Raw genomic sequence first — 27,890 nt, 5'->3', positions numbered from 1 at the left:
AAAAAGGAAGCATCCCTAAATAGTTCTACTTTAGAAACTTTTTATTGTTGTTGGTCCCTTATGGTCCAATTGAAAAGCAACTTATACATCACTATCAATAGTCATATTATATTGTAGTTTGTGTTTTCCAAATTCTCCTATATAAATCCCACTTCTTCCTCCCAATCTTTTGTAGTTCTTTGAGTTGATTAATTAATAGTAGACAACCAAAGGTGTAACCTCTCTCTCAAAAAAAATCACATAAATAAAAAGAAAAGAGTGACAAAATGGATGTAAAGAAGAAAACATGTGTAGCAATTGTAATAATACAAGCCATATATACTGGGATGTTCTTGCTTTCAAAAGTTGCCTTTGATGTTGGAATGAACCCTTTTGTGTTTGTATTCTATAGACAAGCTGCTGCTGCTGTCTTCTTAGCACCTATAGCCATGTTTCTTGAAAGGTAAATTATTTTAATTGTTTTGATTTAGTATATATGTTGTTCGAACGCTTTAAATATGTTGTCGTATATCTGTCTGAAAGGTCGTAGCTTTCGGAGGATTGAACACACAAAACTGTATCTTAAAAGTGTTGGAGCAAAATATATAGCCTTTTAATCCCACTAATCCATTTTTAAAGTCCAAACATATTATCGTACCTTTGTGCGTGAAGTTCGTCGCTTTTGGAAGATTGACCACACAAAATTATATTTTAAAAGTATTCGAGCAACCTATATAACCTATCACTCCACTAACCCATTTTTAAAGTCCAAACATGTTGTCGTATGTGTGTCTGAAGCTCATAGCTTTTGAAGGATTTAACACACACAATTATAATTTAGAAGTGTTTTTGAGCTAACATATATGAACCTATAATCCCACTAACCCATTTTTAAAGTCCAATCATGTTGTCATACTTGTCTCTCAAGTTCATAGCTTTTGTGGATTGAAAGCATAAAACTGTATCTAAAAGTGTTGAGCAATATAGACTATAATCCCACTAACCCATTTTTTTAATCTTTCTTTTACTATATATGAGTATTTACTCAAATTTTTATATTAGACGGTTACACAATGTAATTAATATGGTATCAGAGACGTTAATTTCTAACGTAATTAATTAACAGTTTAATATTTTGAACGTGATGATTACACAGTTTTAATAATACTAACCTATTATTTTTGTGTTTGTAGGAAAACAGCACCACCAATCTCATTCTTGATTTGCTTCAAGATTTTCATGCTCTCCCTATGTGGGTAAGTTATGAGTTAATTCTATTCTACAAATGCATTTTCCTTTAAGATATTTAGTGACTCTCAGAGTCGCTAAAGTTTTTAATGACATTTAATTTATATAGCATGTTCGTTATAAATACTTAAATTTAATTTATTACTACTGCTAAATAATCACTATAAAATCATTTATTTGTTGTAGTGAATACAAATTTGCATTTGGGAATTTTATTTGTTATAATGAAATTGGTATTTTATCAGTGTTACATTGAGCTTGAATATTTATGGAGTGGCACTTAAATACACTTCAGCAACTTTGGCTGCTGCAACTACTAACAGCCTTCCAGTTACTACTTTTCTCCTTGCAATTTTACTAAGGTATGTATTTTTTTTTATTTAATATCATCCACTCAGATTTTCACTTAACTTAAAATTAAAATGGCTATTTGAAAATCTAAATATTCTTCTAAAATAGGTGTCCTCTTTGTGTGCAAGTAGATGTGTGGGAAGGTGCATTTTATTAATTTATAAAATTAGAAAAGGAAGTATCATATATATTTTATCAAAGTATAAAGTTAGGTTTGTGTATAATATATATATATATATATATATATATATATATATATATATATATATATATATATAATGGAAGACAGTATACACTAAATACATAGTGTATATGTAATATAATCTATTTAAGTAGTGGTTTCAAGAATATACTTTGCAGAAAGGGAGTGTTAGCTAGGATAAGTATATTTTATGCTAATCAATATGAAATAATAATAATAATAATGATGATGATGAGAGACATTATACTTTTTCTTTGTGCTTGTTTACTTATATTTATTTCAATCTTTAGATCATCATACAACAAATAATTCAGGTATGATTTAACAAGAATATTTGGGCTTAATAACAATTATTACTTGCCTTTAAGTAGAGGAAGAAAATAACATGATTTTTTTATTTATATTATGTATATAAAAACAAGTATAAGAATAACATGGATATGAAGTCATCTTAAAAGTTATAATAAAAGTAAAAAAAAGGAAAGATATTACATTATTCAAGGTGTATGATACATTGTACAATTTGATAACTTCATGAATTATGTCTCTCACATAAAATGTCATGACAAGTATTCAATTTAATAAAGTTAAAGTTTCTTAGGGTGTGTTCGGTATATGTTCGATTGGTTTTGAAAAAGTTACTTCAAAAAAATAAATTTCTTTAAAATGAGAAAAATGAGATTTTCTAGTAAAAACAGAAAAAATAAGTTATACAAGTGAGATTTCATATTAAATTAAATCCCCACTACCTCTAACTGGATGAGGCTCCTCTCCATTACTTTTTCTCTCCATTTCCCCAAATTCCCTATTTGGATGGAAGCTCCCATTTTGTACCTGGCCATCTTTAATCATATAGATTTGGAATTTTGTACTAAAAGTTGAGCATAATAAGGTAAAGAGAAAACATTTAATTGTAGGGAATCTTTGAACAAAACTTGACCTTTTAGCTAATTAGCCAAAGAGAAAGTAAACTCACTTACCCAAAATAGGCTTTAAAAAGATGGGGTGGAGGGGTTCTATATGGGAGATTTTGACTACTTTTGGCACACAAATAGAATCTAATAACAACAAGTAGCATGGAGGGGTTGTGCAAGAATTCTCTATTTCACACCATGTTGGAATAAAATTTTCACTTCGGCCTTTCTTTTTTGTTGCTTTAACTAGACAGACTATATAGTACATCCTTGTTTTAGTGAAATAATAAAGTAGTCCACTCACATATGTTTCTTATCCAAGTGGTGCCCATCCATATCAATTTTGTGTATAGTAATGTTATATTTTTGGTCGATGACATTAACATAAATATAAAACGCAGGATGGAGAGTGTGAAGATGAGGACATGGGGAGGGATAGCAAAGGTTATGGGGATAGTGTTTTGTGCAGGAGGAGCATTAACAATAGCATTTTTTAAGGGTCCAACAATGAAACTTTTGATGCATCATCATCTATTTAGCTATCATGGTCAAGTGCAAAACAGTGCTGCTTCTGGCAATACATGGATCAAAGGTGTCTTCCTTATGTTGCTTGCTAATGCATTATGGGCTACATGGCTTGTCATGCAGGTATCTTGTGTTTATATTATTTTATTTCATGTGTAGTGATTCATTTACTACGATAACGATATAAAAAATATACACATTAACAACAAGTTTATTATTATTAAATCTAATGCAACTATATATAGGTTTTAGAGACATTTACAAAGAGCATTAATTGCCTCTAAAAACATATATTTAGCGCCAATTAAGCTATTTATCGCTAAAAATTATTTTTAATGTAGTAATTGAACATAGAAATAACATGTATACATAGTATTTATACTATTTGAAAGAAAAGAATATTGTTTCTTTTAACTTTATGATAAAGAATGTACCATATAAAAAATTGTCTATAATACATAAGTAGACTTTAACCTATGTATCTGGTATAACCTAGTAATTTTAGCCTAAATCCTATATATCTACTAAGAAATTGATTAATAAAAATTCAAACCTAGTTCTTAACACTTGATCGAGGTTCATGCCCTAGAGTCCAAAACATATTATAACATTCAAATCCTATATCCGCTCGTGTTCTTATCATAATATTACTTATATCATTTAAATATATCATAATATCACTTCGTTAAATTATTTCAATATTAGAAAAAGATCTAATTTTTTTTTAATTTGAAACAAATTAAAAAGGAAATAGAATTACATAAAGCAGAACTAATTGAGTGATTTTTTAGCTTTTAAGAAATAGTATATTTTGGTAACTTTCATGATATGTTTATATAAAGTCGAGTCACTTTCATGATACTGATATCATTGATAAAATCATCACTCTCTTATAGAGTTTTTCGACCTGAAATACTGATAGTTAATGAATTGTTTCTTTTGTAGAACCAAGTTCTCAAGAGTTACCCATCAAAGCTACTATGTACAACTCTACAATGCTTCATGAGTAGTATTCAATCATTTGTTTTTGCCATAGCTTTAGCAAGAGATCCTTCTGAATGGAGACTTGGATGGAATGTTAGACTCCTCTCTGTTGCCTATTGTGTAAGTCTATTATTATTATTTTTATTTTTTTGCCTAACTTTATCATTTTATGTTTTCCATACTTTAAAAGATAATTAAAAGTGATAATAAATGAAAGGATACAAAGCAAGTATAAAAGTTTTTAAAAAAGATAAAGAGGAAGAAATAAAAGATAGTCCCATTATTAGCATGTTAACTAGACAATGTTGTATTATCACAAGAAAGAGGTATTTTAATGTAACACTCATCGTATTTCGGAAATTAACTTGATTAATTATTAAAGTTAAATCGATTTGTATTAACTTAATTTTACAAAAAATTATACCATAAATATTATAAATTACGATTATTCCCATGTCAATATGATAAAATAAAAAAAAATACTTTCATCGTTTTAAAAAAATGACAATCTGATTTGATACGGAAATTAAGAATATAAAGAAGATTTTTTAATTTTGTAATTTTAAATTAAAGCTATATCAAAATACCTTTTAAACTTGTGTTGTTAACATAACACGTGAAAAATTGAAATTAAAATATATATTCTTTTTTAAAAAAGAGTTATTCTTTTTCAAACATATTAAAAGGAAAAAACAAGACATTTCTTAAATGTACGTAAAGAGTATATACTTTATTGATTAAAATTTATATAATTTAAATCACAAAAAAATGAAACTTGTCATATAAACTGGAACATAGAGGATAATATCTTTGGAGTATTTTGAAAAATAAAATGAACCTTTGATAGCAATACTTTGCTGTTTAGCACAAAAGATTGTCATTTTCTTGTAACACTTTAGATAATACTTTTGTCATCCATGACTTTTTTTTTTTAATGGTAGTCTTAATTAGTTAGAATTCTTATAGGTATTATTTTTTAAATTAAATTTGCTTAATTTTATTTCTTTTGGCAGGGAATAATTGTGACTGGAGTTACATTTTATTTACAAGCTTGGGTTGTTGAAAAGAAAGGCCCAGTTTATATGGCTATGACTACACCTTTGGCCTTAATTTTTACAATTGCTTCTTCTGCTGTGTTTTTTGGAGAGATCATTAGTTTGGGAAGGTAATATTCTTACTTTCTTTTTTTAGAATATATGTATATTAATATAAAAATTAAGTTGGTCAAATTTTGTAAAACGGTAATAAGTAAGCTTATAAGCTAGTCAAATCGACTTAAAAAAATTTCAAACTTATTTGTTGTTCTATCTTTTTTTTTTATTATAAGAACAACTTATCTCATTTTTTTAATCAAACGTGTCAACTATTTATTACCAGTTTCATCACTTTATTGAATGCACATAATAATTTATTTATAAATTGATTTCAACACTTCACACTCTATCAATTATTTACGATTAGCTAATTCAAACATATATAATTTTAATACTTTATCAATTATTTACGATCAGCTAACTCAAACGTACTCTAAAATTAGTTATTGATGCACTTTTTTTTATGTTTCATTTCTTGCAGCATTTTAGGAGGGATATTGTTGGTTGGTGGTCTATACTGTGTACTTTGGGGAAAATCTAAAGAACAAATTATGAAAACTTCAAATATTGAAGATATTGAAAAGGCAGAGAATGGATCAAAGGAAGAATCAATCTTGGAGAAACAATCCTCCACACCAAATGCTCGAATCCAACACGCTTGTTCTCCAACTTAATCAGAAGTCTCAAAAATTAAAAATAATAATTAATGTATGTTCACTGGTTAAAATAATTTATTGTTTGTTCGTATAAAATAATTATTATTCGTATCGTATGTATCTCACGCGCAAGAAAGAATCCTTTTGGCAAGGAGGGGTTTAGGAGCTTCAATCTCATTGTTAACAATTAGCATAGTGTTTAGGATAATTCATGATCAGATACTAATTGAGTTTTATGTTGTATGTGGGAACTAGCTATATTAATGTGACTATTAATAAAGGTTAGTAGTAATCTAGTGTTATTATTATTTTGTTGCTCTTGTTACTTTTTTTTATTTTTTTATTTTTTGCTAGGTTTCTTTGACTCTAATATTTAATATGTTTGATTATTTTATATGATTTATTTGAGTTGGAGGTTTTATCGAAAATAGCATGTCCAAAAAAGGGCATCGTAGCCCTCTGCTTTTGTATCTTCTTCGTCCTCCACTTCCTCATCCTCCTCCTTTTTTAAAATTTGACATACTAAGGGCCCGTTTGGATGGGCTTAATAAAAGAAGTTTTAAAAAAGTACTTTTGAAAGTGCTGAAACTTATTTTTAAAATAAGCAGTTATGCGTTTGGATAAAAATGCTGAAGTTAAAAAAAAAGTTGTTGATGTGTTTGACAAATAAGTGCTGATAAACAGTTTTTTAAATCAAAATGTCTGAAATACCCTTAAAAGTTGTTAACATAATAAAAGTTAATTAATTTATATTTTACAACCATAAATAATTATATTTTGCTATCATTCAAATATTTCTTTCTCATTACAAATTATTTATAAGAGGAATATAAACTTATTATAGATTTTAAAGATATATAATTTGAATAGATTAAAGAACGATTTAAGATTTTATTTTAGTTTCATCCATAGGTAATAATAATTGTCTATCATTCACATATTTCTTTATTATCACAAATTATTTATAAGAGGAATATAAATTTTTATTTAAGTTATATGTGCAACTTATTTTACATTTTAATAATATATAATTCGAATAGATCACTTGAAAGATTTAAGATTTATTTTATTTTCATTCATTAGTAATAGTAATTGTCTATCATCCACACGTGAAAAGGGAAAAATAGAAGAAAGAGATGTTAGGGTTATGTGGGTAATTTGGAGATTGTATAAAAATATTAAGGGCAAAAAAGTAAAAATGTGGTCAACTTAAAACAACTTATAAGCTGGAAAAAAAAAAGCATGCATACCCAGCTTTTAACTTTTGGCTTAAAATAAGTTTTTTAACTTAAAATAAGTGATTTTGACTATTGTCAAACAGCTAAATAAGTCAAAAATCAGTTTTTAAGTCAGTTTGACCAGCTTTTAAGCTAAGCCAAACATGCTCTAAAAGTGTAAATAGTTTTGAGTGTATATATCAAAAGACTTGAAATATTGAGATGATTTCGTATCTAAAATTTGGATTGTGAGGTGCTTTTGAGTTGGTCAGAATTGAATAATCAGTAGTACTTCATGTATAGGGAAATTATATTCAGCTTTTTGAGTGTATTATTGTATATAATCATTATATAACTCACGTATAAATAAGTTATTTATATAGTCATAAAGCTATGTATGACTTTTGACTACTTCTACGTAAATAAAACGTAACTATATTTATTGTAAACTAATTACTTCTTTTTTTTTTTTATTGTATATATTTGAAACCATCTTGATGGTTTTATGACATTCTCCATGGGCTTAGATGCCCGCATTACTTGATATCTCAATAAATAGCTTAAGGAATTTTTGCATACACTAATTACGTTTTATATATTGAAATAACAAACATAATCAACTTGAAAGTATGTATTTCTTGATTTTAAGTTCCAAAGTACACAAATATGCTTATTTACATATGTGCGTAACGCATATATACATAGATATACAAAAAGATATTAAGAATATATATTATTTGAACGAATATACATAAATCATGTTTCACTTTTATTTTCAAAATTGTATTCATCTTTATTTCAAAAGCTTTATCGAATGGGGTTGGATCGGGTTAGATCGAATCTACGTGAACAATTCATGATCCATTATGTCCTATAATAAGATAAAGGCGAAGAAGTAGAAAATTATTAATAAATAACCTTTTCAGTTCCAATACGCGAAATTAGAAAAAATATAGCCAACAAGCAAAACAATTTTTTACTCACGAATAACTAAGTTGTATAATTTTGAATTATTCTTTCTTAGTAGTAATCTCCAAAGTAGAAGCTTAATTTTCCAATTACTTCTAGAAAGTATGACTAATTAAATGCCTAATTAATTATCTAGGGTTACTCTTACGTCGTGTATGGTAAGTATTATAACAATAATTTCTATTACATTGACTTAGTATTTTTCAATACTAAAAATTTTACCTACAAAAATACCAATTTTCGTATTCTTTGACTAATTCTATTAATTCAAATATACTAGCCCCTTAATCCATCCAATCCTTTGCTAATTTATTTATATCTAAACTCGATTTCATGTTTCTTACGTTCAATAGGCATTCGATAATTGATGGAGTAACTAGATAACATGATATTTAATTTAATTGGAAGAAGAATCTATATGGTGCTCGATTGATATTTAGAATATATCTTTTTCAAAAAGAATATAATTATTAAAATTGATAAATGTTAGAAAATCAAGTAGTGCTTCGACGGTATGATTAGGTACAAGTATTAAATATTGATAATAACGTTTAATACAGGTTATGGTTGGGGTTGTGATATATATATATATATATATAATAATTAAAATAAAATAACTTGAAAGGATATTCCCTTTTGGTGAAAATGATTTTTATTGAAAATAGTAGGAAGTGGCTTATTATTCAATAAATATTTTATGTCCTACACCTTTTTCGGAGAGAAGTAGATATTTTGGTACAAAATCTTAGTAGTTCAACTGGTTGGTTTTAGTGGCGGAATCAAGATTTTTATGAAAAAAATACAAAATATAAAGAAGTAACATATAAACTAGTCGAAGAGGGTGCAAAATCTATTATATACACATAAAAATAATTTTAACTATATATAAATAGCGTAATTTTTTGTTGAAGAGAATCGGATGAACCTCCTAACCTCAAGTTGGCAGCATCCCTAATTGGCTACGTAAATTTTCAGCCTGTTGGTAAATTTTCATTGTTGAGAAGCGAAACATAACAAGTTAAAAAAAATGAAAGAGTAATTAATTTCATTTTGATTTTATACTGACAATTGGTAAATTAAAGCAAATATTTATAGTAACCTTGACAACTAATGTATAACCAAGGGTGTATAAAATAAAGTTTTAAATACTATATGAGCAGCTGGCTAGATTAAAAAAAAAACTCTATGATGGACCTTGATATAAATTGATGTTTTAAAACTTTTGGCTGGCATTAGATAGACAATTTCTACGCTACGATTCTAATTATTTTTTTAATGTACCACTTAATGCACTTTTATAAAATCATTGCAACTTTTTCAATATTTTTCTATTGATGCATACGTATTTTAATTATCGTTAGGTCCACATTAATAACCAATGGCTTATAACTCGATTAAGCTTATATAAAAAAAATTGAAAATTATTTCTTTCCTTTTTTCTTATGCCTCGAAGCTTTCACTTTCTTGCTTCATTAATAACTTGAACTGATAACCTTCGAGTTGAGTCAAATTTTTTGCTACAAGATTTCTTTTTAATTTGATTTTATAATTTACAAGTAGGAGATTATTAACTCTATATGAGTTTTAAAAGAAGGTGTTGGTTGAGTTGGCACATGAAATGTAGATGAAAATTAAAGTTGCATGGCTCACATTATTATTTGAAACCAATTAATATGTGCATAACATTTCAATCACCAAAAAAAATATTTTAAAAAAATCCTAATCATGCATAATGATTTAACTAAAGTGAGCATATTATAAAGACGTGATCTCAATAAATATAAACGTGGCTAGCACATAATTACATGATCTTTGCTCATTTGATTTTATGGAAAACCATAAAATCTTATTGCAAATTCAACCGATCAACAAAAAGATTGAAAGAAGAAGTGATGATAGTATATGAAGAATTTTGATTTTTTTAAAAACGATAAATATAGCTCGCAAATGACACATATATTGCATCGAATAAGTTTTATATAATAAACTTAATTAAAAAGAATACAGATAAGAAAGAACCTTAGATATCCCTACAATTTCATAAATCAATGTAATAAGATTAGTATTTGTGTAATGTAATAAATAATAAAGGGGAAAAAAAGAAAATAATATTAATTTAGATGTAATTAAGGAATTAAATATTTTTTATTATTTGGAAGAAAATTGGTCCTTAATACTGACTGCCAAAACACGAATCTCCGCAATTTCCGGGAGATATTCGATGGCAATAATTGGTCTCTTTATTATTTTTCCTTTTTAGTTTCATATTTATATATATCAACATAAAATAATTATATGAGAAATATTATAATATTTTGGCTTATATTTTTCAAGAATTAATAAAATTTAAATAATTATGTTCGACTATTGGCTTAGGACAGTATGCTTCTTGGTACATTTACATAAAGTTCATTGCTTAGATTTTATTTTGTTTTATATTTGCTTTTTAACTCTTGCTATTTGACCACCATGATTTGAAAAATATACAATTTGTACAAAATTGTTAGTTATTATTTTCTCCAATTTATTATTTAAGGAATCCTAAAATATAAGATAAGAGAAAATATAGTTTACAATTTATGAAATTCTAAATTATATGATATGAGAGAAATATATGGTATGAAGTATTTAGGAAAATTAATAATTAAGGAGTAGTAAAATATATAATAAAAAAGTATTTTAAACAAAAATGCATCACAAAAGATAGAAAGCAAATAAAAATTAATGCTAGGAAAAATTAGAAATATTACCATTATAACTTGCCTAAAATTTGGCATTAAAAGCCCCATATTTTATTTTTTGGTATCTATCAACTCAAAAATACATTTTTAGAAATTTTATGATGACAATATAATGAGGAAACAAAATAAAAGGAATTAAAAAAATATTCAAAAGAGAGGTTTACTTTTTTTTTTTAAATAACCTTTTAACCTTCATATATGAAATTTTTATCATTTATAAAATATAACATTTATATCAACGTCTTAAATTTTTGTCAATTTTACGAATGTTATCAATATTTCTTTCGATCTTTACTAAAATCTTCATGGTCTTATAAGAGCTTGAGCTCATTTACTATGTCCTATTACATTTTTTTTTAGGAGAGAGTCTATCTAAGTTTAGTTAGTCAAGTAGATGAGTGTTTTTAAAGTGATAATTTGGGTCAAATTTTTTTTTTTTATACTTGTCTATTTTTTACAAATTATAATTTTTTATATTTATATAGTTAACAAACTACCTTATATAGTTTGACTCTAAAGAAACGAATTAAAGTGACTGAGAAAATAGTAGGGTATTATATTTGTTTCCTTTTTAAAATAAAATGGTAATCAAAATAAATAAAATAAAATCCCACTTTCCTTCCCGCCATCTATATAAAATCTCTCTCTTCCCCTTCATTCCTCCACTCTCCAAAAATCAAAAACCCTTCAAACCTAAAAAAAAGAGAAAATCAACAAAAAAAATGGGAGCTTGTGCAACGAAGCCAAAGGATTTGAAAGGAGATGCACCGGAAACCGCACCGGAAAATGTTCCGGCGACTGAAATCGCCACCAAGGATGCGGCGGAAGTAGCCGTCGCCGCCAAGGATGTGGTGGTTGTGGCGGAAGTAGAAGTGAAAAAGGAAATTGAGGCCGATGCTGCTGCTGCAGATGACGACGATGCTGAAAAACGCCGATCTCTATCTAACTTGTTCAAAGAGGTAAATTTTATTTTTTTCAATTTTTTTTAAATTTTATATTTATTTTTGTCTGTTCGCTGTTGTACTCCCTATTTATTCTGTTGATTTTTTTCGAATCTAATAATTTTTTTTAAACAATAAATAATTTTATTTCGCTTTGAATCTGTTGTATATTCTTACAAAAACAAACCGAAGAGGATTACAAAATAGAGAATATTAAAAGTCACGAGGAATAAAAAAAAATTGAATTTAGTTCAAATACTTAATCAACGAACTATTCTCAATTAAATCATATAAATTTCTTTGTATAATATGGTTCATTCGCTTCCTAATATTTATTTAGGGAAATAAATAATATAAAAATATATATATTTTACTAAAATAAGAATCTAATGATAGTTTAGATTGACATATTTTTTTCTATAAAAAATGTATTTTTGCTTCTAAGTTTTATCTTTTTTTACGTGTACTAGTACTGATAATGTTATTTGATTGTTGATAATTCATTTTATTGACTATGAGAAAGCAAGAAAAGTCAGATTAATGATTTTTTATTAGTGATTGTTGATAATAATGGACTATGTTATTGTGGAAGGTATATGTAATTAAGTAAAGTCATAAACGTCACTTCTAGACCTAATGAATGTTATTAAATTATACCAACATGTAATTATTTTTGGGACATGAAGTTGTACTGTCATCATAATAATATATGGTCCATCGCTTTATTGTTTAAATTAGTATTTTTGTTGGTATTCATTTATCTTTCTTTAAAGATGCCCTTAATACTCAAATCAAAACATCACTTCTTTTTGTGGTGGGAGAGTGTTAACTATTTTGTCATAAGATTTTAAATTTGATTGAATGTTTATATAGATATCAAACGCTGAATAAAAAATGAAAATAAGATTTGTTGATGTTAAATTTGTTTATTGTTTGATTTGCCTAGCTGGAACAGAGATAATGTAGTGGAAGTACAGATTAATTGTTATATTTGTGGTCTAAAAGAATCTAGGTAATGATGTTTATTTGGATTTTGAGTTGTTGACAACCAAACATGGTCTTGCTTTCTTGGTAATGAATGGACCACTAATTTGTTTTCTTCTCCTTTGTTTTATATACTCTTCTTATCATAGTCTTGTCTGCCTTTTTGTTTCATTGATTTTCATGTAGTAAGTACTATGTTAACTTTTTTTTTTCTTTTCCGCGATTCTTTAGTTTCAAATTTCTACGTAACATGTTTAAAATTATAATATTTAAAAGTTTTTTTTACTTGTTTAGATTTTATATCGAGTCAGAATCAATTAATATACTTCAAGACAAAAAGAAAGAGAAAAGTTACTATAGATTCTCCTGCTCCTGTTTGTTTCAAAACTTTTGAAGTGGAAAGAAAATAAAAGTGGGAAATATTCATCTTGATAGAAAACAAAGAAAATATTTCCTTTTCCCTCTACATACATGCGTTTGACTTAGATTTTGAACATTTATCTTCAAAAGCGATGAAATTTTACTCAAAATTTGATCTTTTAATATTTTCGCTTGCTCAAACCAGTTTCTGGGACTTTCTCTCACAAAACTTTAAGTATTTTGTCCTAGTAAAATACATGTCCAAACATAACTTCAAGTTCCTAAAACCACAAAGCACTCTAATTTCTAAAGTTTAAAGTTTCAACTTCAAAATCTATGGCCAGAATGAGTGTTAAGCTAGTTGCCGCAACATGGAAAGAATGAAGTAGTCATGTTTTTAGTTCACAATAGGTACCTTTTAAGTACGGTAGTTTTGCTACAAAGAACAACAAGGGATGCATTGAATTGATATTACTTGTTAGTGTTTGACTAGCTTATATATGATATGTTCCATCTATTTGTTTCAGAACGAAGAATGTAAGGGGTCAGAGCAAGTAAACGAGGAGGCATCCAAGATCACACCATCAGAAGCTAAGCCAGAAGAAGTTGAGAAGGTTGTTGATGCTCCTGTAACTTCAGAGATAGAAAAAGCACTAGAAGTGGCCTCAATTACTGCTGAGGCTCCCAAGGTGGAGCCTTCCGAGGAGAAGAAGATAGATGAAGTGAAATCAGAACCTAAGACTCCTGCTGAGAAGAAAGTAGAGGAAGCAAAACCGGCAGTAGAGACTCCTGCAGAGAAGAAAATAGAAGAGGCACCAGTTGCTCCAACTCACGTGGAGACGAAAGCCGAAGATGCTCCAAAGGTAACTGTAGTAGAAGAAAAGAAGTCGAGCTAGTCTTGGTAGTGATAATTTGAACCATAATGGGAAAGCTTTTGAAGAACGAAACTATGCTTCCTTAGTAAATTGCTTGAAGATTGCATGGTGAAAAACGCGTGGAAATGATTTTTTTTTGTTGATTGACAAAGTTGTGATGATCAAAGATTTAATCTTTTATTTGTTTATTGTCATATACTCGTCGTTGTTTTGAGTTCTATTACACATTATATATTTCATCTTGTTCATTATTGGCATGTTTAAACATACTCTTATCATTAGCTTCTTGCAATACAGGTTAATATGCTTAATTTCCACAACTTGTCTTGTTCTTTATTCACTGATTTACAAATTCTTGAGTTCTATTTGAATTAAATCAGTAAAAGTGGAACTATAATAATTAACTGTTGAACATTTATCGATATATGAGTTGGTTTCTTCTGGTTATGGTTCTTGATGAGCTGCAGTCGATGTTGGAATAATTATATCATCAGTTTTGAATTCTGGGACTACTGCAGCAGTAGCTTGATTTATTCCAGCATATGAGATGATCTCAATGACTCCATTGTCGTTATGTTTCAATGCTTCAGCTGCAGCTACTGTATTCTCTTTGGCCGTCCCCCATAACATAACGTATAAGCCAATAACGATGAATACTGATCCTATTAAGCTGTCATCATTAGAAGACATTGTTAGTTCTTGATCGAAATTTAATTGAAATGAACAGTCATCAGGTAGATTCTAACCTTCCAAGGTACAAGTCCTCGGGAAGGACAATCGTACCAACTATGGCTACAAAGATAAGTGCTAACGGATAGAACGATGAGACATAGAGAGGTCCTTTTTGTTTTGTGCACCATGCTACTACTGTCACTCCTAATCCAGAAGAAACAATCCCCTGAAACAATGCTTATATAAGAATCAAGAATAGCGTTAAGAGTTGATGCTCGGATTTTGTATCCATTAGCCACTGGAGATTGAATCTAGAGACGTACAGAATAAGCAGGAGTGAAAAGTCTGATATTACATCCAAGTTTCCAGGCAGATAAATCCCTTTCTCTAATAAAAGCATATATCCCTGCTTGGATAGCCCCACAAAAACACATTAAGGCAGTGTTTGAGTACATTGGGTACCTCTGCCTCATCCTCCCCTGTTGTTCAAGAATATAGTACATTGTATCAACCAAATTTCGGAGAAATAACTTCTCCGTCACACACACACACCCCTACCTGAAAGATCAACCAAGATGCATAAGAAGCACAACTCAAAAATGCAAGTATTGATCCCCAAATATCATTATAAGCTGCATGTTGTGCTGTTGTTGCTGTGTCATTAGTATTATGAAGCAAATGTATATTCATAGATGGTAATGGGATCTTCATTCCTTTATAAAGATTCAGTATCAATGCTCCTCCAATGCCTAATAAAGTTCCAAACAACTTTGCTTGTCCTGCTACTCTATATATATCCAATTTTTCCATCCTGTCAATATTCATGTCCACAAATAATTGTTTGATCATACTTGACGTAACAGAAACTCGACCTCACAATCTTAGAATTAAAAGTAGATTGCTTACCCTATAAGTACAGCCAAAATTAATGTAACTGCAGGAGTGAGGTTAGACATAGCTGATGAAAATGTTGCTGTTGTGAAAATTAAACTCTCTGCATATAAGTTGCTTCCAAGTGCTGCCCTGTAAAATAAATATTTGTTTATATTTGAACTTTTTTTAATTATATAGTAACATAATTGAAAATTATTTCATTATTTTAGCTGTAATTCTCACCCCAATAATCCATTAATTACACCTTGTAACAGTATTGTCCAAGTTAATCTTGGTCTTCTTTTTCTGCATGCAAAATATATATATACATATACATTAACAAGCTAATATTCATTAAACTAATAATAAATTCCTACTTATAAATAGGATCATTAATGTGAATTCTGACATTATATATAATCATCATATGCACTAAGTATCAAACAAATTTATCTGATCAAGGGCCGAGACACAAACGTCTTGATACTATTCTGGTGCAAATAACCTTAAAGACAGAAATTTCACTCACGAATCTAAACGACGAACAAACGCTCGAACAAGAGAGCACAAGGTTTCAAATGTCACAATTAACAAATTCCAAAAAATATTATAAAATTAACCTTTCAATAATGAAAGCAAGAGGAACCATGAAAGCAGTAGCAAAAAACAATCTGTAAAAGACCATAATTTGTACTTTCATTCCATCAGCAACAGCAACTTTGTAGAAAATATTAACACTTCCAGATGCAATTTGACTTAGCACCATTAAAATAACTGTTTTCATAGTTGTCATAATTATGTTCAATAAGAGAGAATGAAAGTATAATTAAAAAAAGCACAAACTGTTTTGTGCTTATAATTTTTCCTTTCACTCTCTCTTTATTGGTTTAATTAAAATCAATTAACATGCTCATGTATATATACTATATAATATTATATATATTCATCATACTTCTTATTTTGGTAGAAAAAAGGTGATCACATGTCCCACCTATATATAGTACACTTATCTTGCTTTCATTAAGTTTGGCCTTAACCTTAATTTAGGTAACTCAACAAAAGTTAAATATTACTGGTTCACGTTACTTTTTAGTTCTTATAGTTTTCTTTTTAATAGATAAACAATATGAATTTGATTGGTATTTTAAGATGTATTTTTTCATTATATTGATATGAAAAAAATATATAATTTATAGTACTTTCTGTATATTTAAAAATTTTATTTTAAAATATTGAATAAATAACTAATTTAGTTCTTACAATTGCATGTGTTAAGTCACACATTTCTACGTGCATGATCTTTTGTTTGCATGCATCGGAGATCAGACTAATTTGAACTGATAGAGTGTAAACCTTAAAGAAATTTTTTTTGTTCTTATGGCTTGAATTTGAGATTTTTATTGATTAACGATTGTTTAGTCTAATTATAAGGTTGATTATTCAGGTTATTTAGAATGAGATTGATCACATGCAGCATAATTAACTTAAATTGTATTAACTCTTTGACTATGTGAATATTAACGAAAGTGACGTAATAAGAATAACAAGAGACTACTTCTTATAGATATAAAATATATAATTGAGTAAATACACAAACTTCGAACGACTATAGTTAATATTGTGTCAATGTGGCATGCTATAAGGGCACAAAGAGTTTAATTACTTTAGTATTGCAAGCTTGAGGCAACAACTCACTTTTTTATGTTTTTATAGAAAGAAGATAACGAGATATGAGGAAAAGAATCAACCATGGTTATAAATTTGTTTATTTTTAATTAGAAATATCGGATTTGAGATCTGATACGAAGACAAGAACCAATTAAGGTTATGATGAAGAGTTAAATATTTCTTTATTTTTAATTAGAGATTTTAAACTTGAGCTCCGTTGGATATGAGGAGAAGAACCAACCAATGTAGATATTCCTTCGTTATTAATTAGAGATTTCGAATTTGATGAACCATGTTGTATATGGACAAGAACTAAACATGGTTACAATGAAGTCGTAAATATTCCATTTATAATTAGAGATGTCGAATTTGAGCTCCGTTGGATATGAAAACAAGAATCAAGTAGGGTTACGATGAAGTCGTAAATAGTCATTCATTCTTAATTAATTAGAGATCTTGACTTCGAGCTTTGCTGGATAAAAAAACAAGAACTAATAAAGGTTACGATGAGGTCATAAATATTACTTCATTCTTAATTAGAGAATCTTAAATTTGAGCTAGGCTGCATGGATATGAGGACAAGAACCGACCAAGGTCAAAATAAAGTCATAAATATTCCCTCATTCGTAATTAAAGATCTCGCGAATTTAAATTTTATTAGACGTGAAGACAAGAATCAATCAGGATTATAATAAAATCGTGAAAACTTGTTCATTCTTAATTAAAAATCTCGAATCTGAATCAAATCAGACCCTAATATATGTATCGGCTGTCCATCCCAAAATAAAGTAGACAACAAAGAGTTAGCGTGACATCTATCTCTAAACATGTATGATGGTTGGTATATATGGAGTCTATTAATTGTTGGAAGAAATAACCTTTATATAGGTTTGTTAAGTTGTAAAAATTTGCAAATTTTTTAATTGTAGATTACTTTATGGTTATATATGTGTTTTGTTGGGTCAATATCAATTTATTGTTATGATAATAATACATAAAATACAAGTAAGTTCCACTCATAGAGCAAGTTTATATGATCACTCAATTTGTTGGTTTTAATTAGTGGTAAGTTGTTTAAGTTTGTTGACATTAAAATGTCGACTTATTTTTTGATGACGCAATTTTTTTTACTATTCTAAGGAATTGTATTTTCTGAGATATTAACGTATAGTTCAATGTTGTAAAATATAATTTTGTGACATTCTTGATATGTACATAGTTTAGACTGATTTCTGTTAGAACGGAAGAGATTGTTCGTATCATATGAAAGATTTATATTAAAAAATAAATAGCTACTATAATTTGTTGACTAATGAATTTTTTTTAGAATATTATATACATGAAACTTTGTGATCACAACTTATTAAATGAAATAGAGATACGTGATTATCGATAGAGCGCTTTAAGGTATTTCAATACCTTTTTTACTAGAAAGATGAAGTAAAAATATTATGATCATTTCATAATTAGCTGATAAGTTGGCTTTTTGTACAACTTTAAAGTAGTCGTATCATGTGGAGTTGTTAGCATATTGTTTGACAAAATAAAATAAAGTCATAGTTTATTTATTCCACATTTGTTCTACATTTATGTACATTGATCAAAGGTTGATAAGTGATAGGTAGAAATTGGAGTCTTACTCTTTTACTATAAAATTTCAAGTCAATTCACCTTTTTGATATTCTTATATTTGGTTTTGAATTTTTTTTTAACTTTATTTCTCACGTAACACAACAGAATTCAAGATTAAGTTATTTCAAAAAAATTGTCTAACAAGCAGATTCCAACAATAGAATATTTGTTTTTTGCTTCCATTTAAAAGCAGTTTTATTGATTTGTCAAATGCCTTGTATTTCAAGAAGGTGCTCTTTTTTGTTTTTACAAAATAAATATTTTTGGCTTCTAACAACAAAATTTGTCACGATTCAAAAGTTAAGGTCATGATAACGCACACCCTGAGAACCCTAAAAAAAATGTATAAGCCAAAAGAAAAAATCGATCCAAAATTGAATTAACCAATTAAATAAAACAATGTTTTTTAAAAAGAAAATTGATTTGATTTTAAATTTCAAAAATTAGATAATATTTCATTTTATTTTATATTATTTATACTTTTTATGCAATATATCAATTTTTATAAATATTTTGTATAATATTCAATTAATATTTATTTTTGGTATTTACTTCTATCTAATGACTTTAGGCCTTAAGCTCATTTCTTAAAGTAGAGACATGAAGCAAAATCAATTTATGTAAAAATGATTTAAATAATGAGAATTTTATCTGGATTAAGAAGTGATATAACGTGTATTTGTATATCTATGTTTTATTTCAAACATAATATGTGTGCATGTGTGCAAGATTGGGAGATAGAGGAAAAAATATCGTGTATCTCAATTTTAGTTGAGATACATGTTATATCTAAGATACCCTGCTCGTCTCTCTCCTCTATCTCTTGATTCGTTTATCTCTTTCCTCTCTAAACTAAGCTATGGACTACAATTAGGAAAACTATAACTATTATTCATAATGGTCCAAACGATAGTTGTTTACAAAATTCTTCAAAAAATTTAGAAAAAATTACATAAATATATATCTTATTTTGTCATAATCTCTAAACTTTCCTACCATTTAAAATAATTACGAAGATATCCTCTTGGATACATCCTTATTCGATCTCAACTACATTCATGTCCCTTTCAGATACATTCCTCCTCTCTCGGATACACTTATTTCCCTCTGGATACATCCCTAACCCCTCTCGGCTACATCCCTATCCCCTCTCGGATACATCCCTATCCCCTCTCGGATACATTCCGGTCCCATTTCGGCTACATCCCTATCCCATTTCGGCTACGTCCCTATCCCCTTTTGGATACTCCCCTCCCCTCTCTGATACATCCATCATCTCCCTAATACATCTATATCCCTTTTCAGATATATCCCTCTCATTAAGTAATTTATCATTCGCAATCCCTGAGCTTGAATCCACATGTTTCCTGATGTATCCGAGATCCTATAATTTGAAGGGAGTTTGTAATTTGATAAAGAATAGAAATAAGATGTAATTAACTCTTAACCCTATGAGATTTATGTAATTTTTTTAAAAAAATTATGAACTTCGACTCGATTATTTGTGCACTTGGCCCTTCAAGAAATGTACTTAAGGCCCATATTTCACATGCCCATAACTCAAAGCCCAAATATAAAGCCCAATGAAATGTATAAGGTCAAGCGTCAAACATGGTCCGATGTTGTGTATACTACGTTGTTTCCCCCCCAAAACAGCTCCTTCCATCGTTCCTCACTTGCAAGCAACTAAAAAACACCATTGATGATTCATTCTTTGTACAAAAAGATCGGGAAAAAAAAAGTTCAGTTTTTTATCTTTGGTATTTCACTTTTTGGGTCGTTTTCAAATTTTTAAGAAAATGCAAGTAATACCCAAATGGCGTAATGTTTTGATCTTGAAGAATTCACTTATTCAATCCACAAGAATAGTATCTTCTACACAATCACAAAATACCCATTTGAGCTCTTTCCATTCGACCTCAATATGCTTTGAGAAATGGAAAAATAAGTGGAATTCTGTGAGTTTTCTTGCCTTTTCTTGTTGTTGCACAACACAATGAAATTGAGTTTTTTTTTTGCTTAGTTTGTTGGCAATATCGTAGAGTTTAGGTTATGTAATTGTTGTTTGATTTAGATATGTGATAATAATGGATAAAGTTTTGATCTTTGATTGTTGTAGTCATGGAGCTGCAAAGTAAAGATTTGATCTTTGATTGTTGTAGACTAGTAGCTGCAAAATAACCTTTTTTTAATAGCTGTGGTGTTCTAGACCAGCTTTCGTGTTTTCACGAGATAGCTAACACCTCCCACCAGCAATAGGAACTAGGTAACTTTGTCAACTAAGCTAGGCATATGGGAAGAAATTACCTAGTGTTTTTGTTTGCTGAGAGCACTAGTGCATTTTTTCATATGGAAGTGCAATAATCATTCTCAAGAGGTGTTTTACGTCATTAAGTTTAGCTGCTCCGCCATTTTAAGCTTATCCTAAAATTATGTGACAGTGTGATTTCAAGGGGATTGATTTCCTTCTTTCAGCACTTTTGCAAACAGTGTCATTCATGCTTATGAATTTCCATTTGCAAAAAGACAGTAACTATATCAGTTTGTGTGTCCTGCACGTGTACAATACGTTTCCCCATTTTAATTTAGATTACCTGTTTTCAGAAGTTTTGGAGAAAGGATAAGCTTTTACCTCTTAATAGGTTTAGAGCTAGGAAATGAGCGATTAAACAGTTTTATTTCATGCGGAAGTATCTTACAATGACTTGAGATTTAATAGTGTGTGGTGGAAGCAGTTAACTAAGTTTTTCTAGCCTTGGAGGTGTTCTTTTGGAATGACTTCAGTAGGATCTGAAACCTTTGTCTGTAGAAGTAGTTAAATAAATTTGAAATAGTTCAGTGTTTGGCGTGCTACATATGCCTTTCTTTCTCCAGTCATATTTAGTGGCTTTAACCACACCTCTTAGCTAGAGGAGAATCCAAGATTTGAATTTTATGGACACTGGATTGTAGGACAACGAAGGCAAGTTCTAAGTAGTTCTAAATTTAGTTCTTGTACGTATTTACTGAATTTCTAGGAACATAGATAGTGATTACACCAAAGTTACTGGTTCAGTCGAACACATATCATAAAGCCTACATCCACCCCTGCACTTAGCCATTAAATCTCCACCAAGTTATCTGTAGTTGATTTTCTTATAGATAATAATTGTTTGATTCTATTCCTTGCACCAACACTCAATCCCTCTACGTGCAAGCAAAGATATGGAGGTCTAAGCATCAGCATCAAATGTATCTCCTCCAAAATTTAGAAATAAGTAAGAGCCTTTGGAGACGGTCTCTGAATCTACCTATGTGTCTTCTCTTAAGTCAACAAGGCTTATGCTTTTGGTTATCAAAAGCAAGGCTTATGCTGTCAATTTATCATGGTGTAGACAATCTGGTCCTTTTGGCTAATAGCAACTTTTCACTCCCTGAATTGGCGAAAAAAGGTCCTTTATAAATTATAAGCACATTGAGGCTTGCCCATATTGTTCTTTCGATTTCTTCCAGTATTGATCAATTTCTGGAGGACACAGAATGATGTTATCTCACCTTAGTCACTAGAATTTCTCAGGCAATAATGCATAGCAGAAATATACTCAGCACCTCTTATTGGTTCCAATGAGACGATCTGAAATGGAGAATGTTTGGCTGCCACTTAAGTTTACTAATCTGTTTTAGACTGTTTACCCATTTCTAGGGGCCAGTTCATTATTTGAAAGCAGGAATTGGTTAATAAATCAAAGGTTTTTGTCATTCTTTTCCAGTTTCAGGCTGGTTTAAGCCAGTTAATTGTTGCCAAAACCTCACATGTCTCTTGTTTGAACATGGTTAAATCTTGGCGCCAGTTCACCGTGCTCTTGGTGAAATAGATATGCTAAATTATTTTGGTTAGGAAATAAGATAAGGTTTGGAGTTCGTTTGTCCAATTTTAAAATGTTACCTCGGTAGGCGTAGTGGTTAGAGAAAAAAAAAACTGCTTAAAATTACACCAAGAATGGAGTATACTTCTTCCTCCTATATGTGCTATGTTTCAATTCTCTATTGTAGTATTAAGTGAAAAGGTTTTTCCTTGAGTATGAGGGGAGGGAGGTGGTTTGTTCTATGTCTGCTTGTATATGCAGTGTCAGTATGCTCCCTTATCCACCCCCACCCCCCAAATAAAGGGTTCCGATATTCCCATTTGAGACTGGTAGATTTAAGGAAATTATTGTGTTTCTGCACTCAGTTTTAGTTTTCTCTGCTCATTCACAGTGTATTTTCATGCTTGTTACCTTTAAGTTCAAGCAGTATCTTTCTTCAGTTTGCATATGTGACCTTTCATAGATTATTCCTGCAGGATTTTAGAGGAAGTCAGCAGCCAACTAAGGTAAATATCTTCACCAGCTTCCAATATTATAGTGTTTGAAATTGGCTAGGATTAGAGATATCTTCACGAGTTTTTTCGCTTGGTTTTCTCTGGTCAGTTATGTATTCTTTTTCCTAACATCTCTTTTTCTTTCCATGTAATACATCTATTAACTTCTCTTGTCCTCCTCATTTTCTTATTTATCATTCAGCTTTTCATTTATTTTTCAGAATTATATCAGATATGAAACACGTCAAAAGCGTGCTGACTCAAAAAAAGCTTTGAAAAATCTTCTCTTTTATGGGGCATCTGGAAACTCTTTTGAGGTATATATTTAATCTTCTTTCATTTCATAGATATGGTAAATCTTAGTCTTAGTTATATTAGGTCAACTGTCTTTGATAAGGGATTTCTTTCTCTTTATGGAGTGACATAAATTGTTTTCATTTAAAATAATTTCTTTGGATTAGTTTGTTTCCTGAATTAGTTTCCGGTGTTTGGTTGGACATAAGGTAGGTGACCTGAGGCAACAATAGAAGTGGTACAGGGTGTCATTCCAGTAATCATTTTGAGTATGGAAGGTTGATAATAGTATTTACTTGGTAGTTGAAGACTTGAAGTGATATGAAGTACAAGTTGAAATACTTGCAAAAGGGACGACTTACACATTCATTTGCCCTTTTAGCATGTGAAAATAACCAAACGCTACATTTATCAAGGGAATCATCTTCCAAAACGACATGAATACATCCTAGATCGCTATTGCTGACCTCAATCATTGAACGCAAGGTCATTTTGTATCTTGGAAAACTGAAAATCAGTTCTGCTATTTTTTCTGTTTATGGTCCTTCCCAATAGGAGTTCCTATGTTCTCCATCTTTTACCAAAATCAGGCTAATAGATAGTATTTTATTGATAGATTACATTTGTGATATCATTAGCTTATCACCAAGATTGCATTCACATATGTATCGGTGTCTAAAAGAAACAATTATTATTTACCACCTACAGTGGAATGCGAGGAACCAGTTTCCCCAAAAAGTGGATTAAAGCAAATAGCCAACTGCAATAATCAACTAAAGAAAGAAAGTTCTTCCAAGAAGATATGTCATCATCATATAAGGAAGAAATATCATAAAGAAAGTTCTTCCAAGAAGATATGTCATCATTATATAAGGAAGAAATATCTTTGCACCAAATGAAGTGTTGTTGGATCAACTATGTGAATCCTGATTATTCATTTCTTACCATTTGGATTGATTTCTTCCCAATACTCAATAACTTAGAGGTTCACCAACACTATAGGTCTAAACTAGACTAAAAAGACTCCTAGCCAACATTGAACCTAATGTAGGCACACCATCATGACTAAGCCTTAATCTCTTGGTATGCCCTACTTCTTTCCAGTAAATACTCCAAACATGAGCGAAAAACAATTTATAGAAAAGGTTCCTTTTCCTTTGCAACATTGGCTCCAGCCATCAAACATCCGGTCGCTAGTAAAAGTGTCACCGGTGCCATTCCGCAACTGTCAAAAGAAAGCTCCAGCAAGAAGCATCTCAACCCTGTCACATTCTCTTTACAAGAATTTCCATGAAATACTAACGTAGTTCCCAAAGAACTGAGAGAGAAGTTCGAGACCTATTCTTATGTGTTATTTTTGTTTCTTCTCTTCTCTTCTTCTAGAACATATCCGCTTCCTCACCCCACCCCAACCAAAGAAAAAACTATTTTATGTCTGCTTCCGAATATGACGCTTGATCTGTTCATGTAACCTAAAAACCTGTCCTAATCAACCACAAAAACTTCTGTCTTTTCAATGAATCTCACTTGTCCTCTGTTTGCTTTTGAAGTGAATTGAGGAATCCTAGGAGGATGAAAGGCGGATCTATGAGGGAACAACTCATTTTGCAATTGTAGCATTAAGTCACATAATGATCAAAGGTATCAAGGTGTAATGAGGATAGACCAAGTTCACTAGTTCAGTGTAGTAAGACGAATCTCCTCGTATATAGAAGGAAAAGATGGAGTAACAGAAGCAGTGATGAAATTTTCACTTATACCTCATCCTATGTATAGTTTGTCTTTGATCTTTACTGCTTTGCCTTTCTTCGCCCTTGCATCTTGACTCTGTTTGTGGGTTTCTGCTTTCTAAGGAAGTTATGGTCTACTGTAGTGTGCTTGCTTAACTTCCTCTGTGGTCCAAGCCTCCAAAGCATGAACCACCTTTTCTGGTTTAAAGTCCGCATAGTATAATGTGTTCAGCTTCTGAACTTTAGTATCTGATCAATTGCATGCAAATACTCTTTTTATATTAAATTCTCTTCTCATTTCACTATTTTTACCTCAATATTTGTTCTACTCATGGACAATGTGCTATTTTCTTGTTGAATAATTTACTAGAATGAATCTTCAACAATAAATGATAGATGGGATATGGATCGGGATGATCGTTCAGAGAAGAAAAGTGAATATAAGTCCGCTGCTCGTCTTAGAGATCGCTCAAGGAGAAGGATGCGTGAGTTTGTACTCTCATTTCACAATTGGATCTCTGTTTTTAATGAAAATTCTTATATCAAACTGAAAAATATCAGTGTGTTCAACCTTTTGGCCCCATTCTTGAGATTCTTAAATACCAGATATGACTGAAATATATATTGCTATTGAAATTTGGTGCTTTGACGCTGGGATAGTTTCGAAAGCTCCTTTACTGCCCACCTACTAGCTGGACTAGTGGGTTACCTATCAGGAAACATGCCGAAACCAATGCCTTTTCAGATTGATCCCAATGCTTGTCTTCCAAATAAAAAAGGTTTATTGGCCGTGAGTTGGTTGCTGTCATTCTAAGTAAAATGGGATGAACTTGCGTTGCTTTGCATTTTTTCCATCTAGGAGTTGTATTGCAAGGATTTGAACACTTGAATTAATGCGTCTTTAAAGAACGGAAATTGGACTTTTTATGTTTGTCACAAAGTTATGTATGTCATAACTTTAGATAACCTTCTGTTATGCTTTCTGATTGCTAATCTATCTTTACATGGTTGATGGTGACGCAATACTGAGCTTATTGAAGGATGTAGGTAGCCTTCATTGACCGTTAATTATTCGTTTTTAGGAAAAATGAAGAAACGGAGATTATATGAAGAATTCGATGAATATCCTGAATCAGTATTCGAAGCAACTTTTGGTGATAAGTGGTACACTTGGTCTTTTAGGCCTGGTAAATCATCTACTTTTGAAGATATGTTCTCCCGAAGACAAGAAACAGACTGGTCAGAACAAAGGCATTACAGATGGGATAATGAAACTGAAAACGAGACACATACAGAATCCAAATATGAATCGTGTCATATAGGTTCTTCCTCAGAAAGAACAATTCTCGGTTTGCCCCCAAGAGGTCCTCTGAAGATTGAGGATGTCAAGAATGCGTAAGTTCTAGTAGTTTTGTGCTCTCCATACTCGATTATATTGAAGACTAATGTAAACACTATTATTGTCCTTGTAGTTTCCGCTTATCAGCATTAAAGTGGCATCCTGATAAACATCAAGGCCCTTCACAGGTTAGCTTTACACTTTCTGTTTGTCCTCCTACGTGACAACTTACAATAGCCTATCTGGTTCCTTTCTTGAAACCTTGTTTTGGAATTTAGCTACTCATTCGTATTCTTGGAGTCCTCCTCACGAGACGAGTCATTGAATTTGTGCAGGCAGCAGCAGAAGAGAAATTCAAAACTTGTGTCACTGCATACAAGTCATTGTGCAACGCGTTCTCCCCAGCTTAACCTTTATCTGACGTATCTATGGCTTCTTTTCTTGGGAGTTTCAGAAGCCAACATCACCATTCTTAGTATAATAGCTAGCTAGCTAGCTGAGTGTTATGTGTTCTAATTTAGCTCTTGCAATAATGGGGGCTCTTTCTTTCCCAGCAGAGTCGTCATGAAAATGTATTTAATAAAATTTTGGAGTCTTGTATACAACCAAACATCCATGCATAACATACCCTAGTTGCTTGGTTTCTGAAAATAGGATGTTATCATACCTGTATTATCGCATCGAATTTCATCAGAATTTTGAAGTTATAAGTGTACTACATAGTCATAACTATCGTGGAAATTATACATTGACTATACATAATAATGGTTTTTTTTAAAAGATATAATATTTTTCTCGATAGGTGATTGTACTTTAATAATTGTGAAGCTCATAGATTGGCTTGGCAGTAATAATGATTTGTGTCCTTTTTATGATAGCAATTTCAAAACTATTATTACGTGACTTTGTACCACTAGAATTCAAACTTAAAATTTGAATTAAAAAATTACTGTTGACTAACATTTTTACCACCTCCTGATTGTTTTTTGTACATGCTACTAACCTATTGTTTTTTATACTATAGTTTTATAAAAAAAAAAATTATCAAGATATATTCAAAGGCATTTAATAGGTTTAACAATATGGTAGAAATGGAACAAATGGAGAAGTGTTAATCTGTCATGTGGCAGCTTTCTCATTATTGGTGAGCTACTGTGTTTAATTCATTTCATTTTCGTTTTCCATTTAACTCTATTAAAACAAACATACCTAAAAAGAATATACACATTTATTAAACATTCAAAACCATTAAAACAAGAATAATAACTCATAATAGTATTCATTTCAATGAACACTCATATTT

General features: G+C 30.1%; 4 protein-coding genes across 4 annotated transcripts; 3 read left to right on the top strand and 1 right to left on the bottom strand.

Annotated features, from left to right (window-relative positions):
• The first annotated feature begins 139 nt into the window (after nt 1-139).
• On the top strand, nt 140-6,261 carry LOC101264200 (WAT1-related protein At5g64700). Its single transcript, XM_069291391.1, has 7 exons — nt 140-442; nt 1,173-1,235; nt 1,473-1,589; nt 3,096-3,342; nt 4,165-4,323; nt 5,217-5,368; nt 5,779-6,261. The coding sequence occupies exons 1-7, from the start codon at nt 267-269 to the stop codon at nt 5,969-5,971; spliced, it is 1,107 nt and encodes a 368-aa protein (XP_069147492.1). The 5' UTR covers nt 140-266; the 3' UTR covers nt 5,972-6,261.
• Nucleotides 6,262-11,544: 5,283 nt separating this feature from the next.
• LOC104644444 (WAT1-related protein At1g68170-like) lies at nt 11,545-16,508 on the bottom strand. The gene is made up of 7 exons (XM_010314161.4): nt 16,206-16,508; nt 15,829-15,891; nt 15,619-15,735; nt 15,271-15,523; nt 15,036-15,191; nt 14,787-14,938; nt 11,545-14,710 (listed from the first exon to the last, which is right to left on the bottom strand). Exons 1-7 carry the CDS (start codon nt 16,376-16,378, stop codon nt 14,485-14,487), a joined length of 1,140 nt encoding a protein of 379 aa, XP_010312463.1. The 5' UTR covers nt 16,379-16,508; the 3' UTR covers nt 11,545-14,484.
• On the top strand, nt 11,603-14,360 carry LOC101263366 (patellin-1-like). Its single transcript, XM_004249822.5, has 2 exons — nt 11,603-11,839; nt 13,693-14,360. The coding sequence occupies exons 1-2, from the start codon at nt 11,603-11,605 to the stop codon at nt 14,059-14,061; spliced, it is 606 nt and encodes a 201-aa protein (XP_004249870.3). The 3' UTR covers nt 14,062-14,360.
• A 3,981-nt stretch (nt 16,509-20,489) lies between the features above and the next one.
• On the top strand, nt 20,490-27,374 carry LOC101263069 (uncharacterized). The gene is made up of 7 exons (XM_004249821.5): nt 20,490-20,843; nt 23,207-23,236; nt 23,446-23,541; nt 25,619-25,733; nt 26,331-26,643; nt 26,721-26,775; nt 26,923-27,374. The coding sequence occupies exons 1-7, from the start codon at nt 20,685-20,687 to the stop codon at nt 26,995-26,997; spliced, it is 843 nt and encodes a 280-aa protein (XP_004249869.1). The 5' UTR covers nt 20,490-20,684; the 3' UTR covers nt 26,998-27,374.
• The last annotated feature ends 516 nt before the right edge of the window (nt 27,375-27,890 follow it).

Source organism: Solanum lycopersicum, chromosome 11 (assembly GCF_036512215.1).
Source record: "Solanum lycopersicum chromosome 11, SLM_r2.1".
NCBI classification, from domain to species: Eukaryota; Viridiplantae; Streptophyta; class Magnoliopsida; order Solanales; family Solanaceae; genus Solanum; species Solanum lycopersicum.
This window is presented reverse-complemented; position numbering and strand designations above follow the sequence as displayed.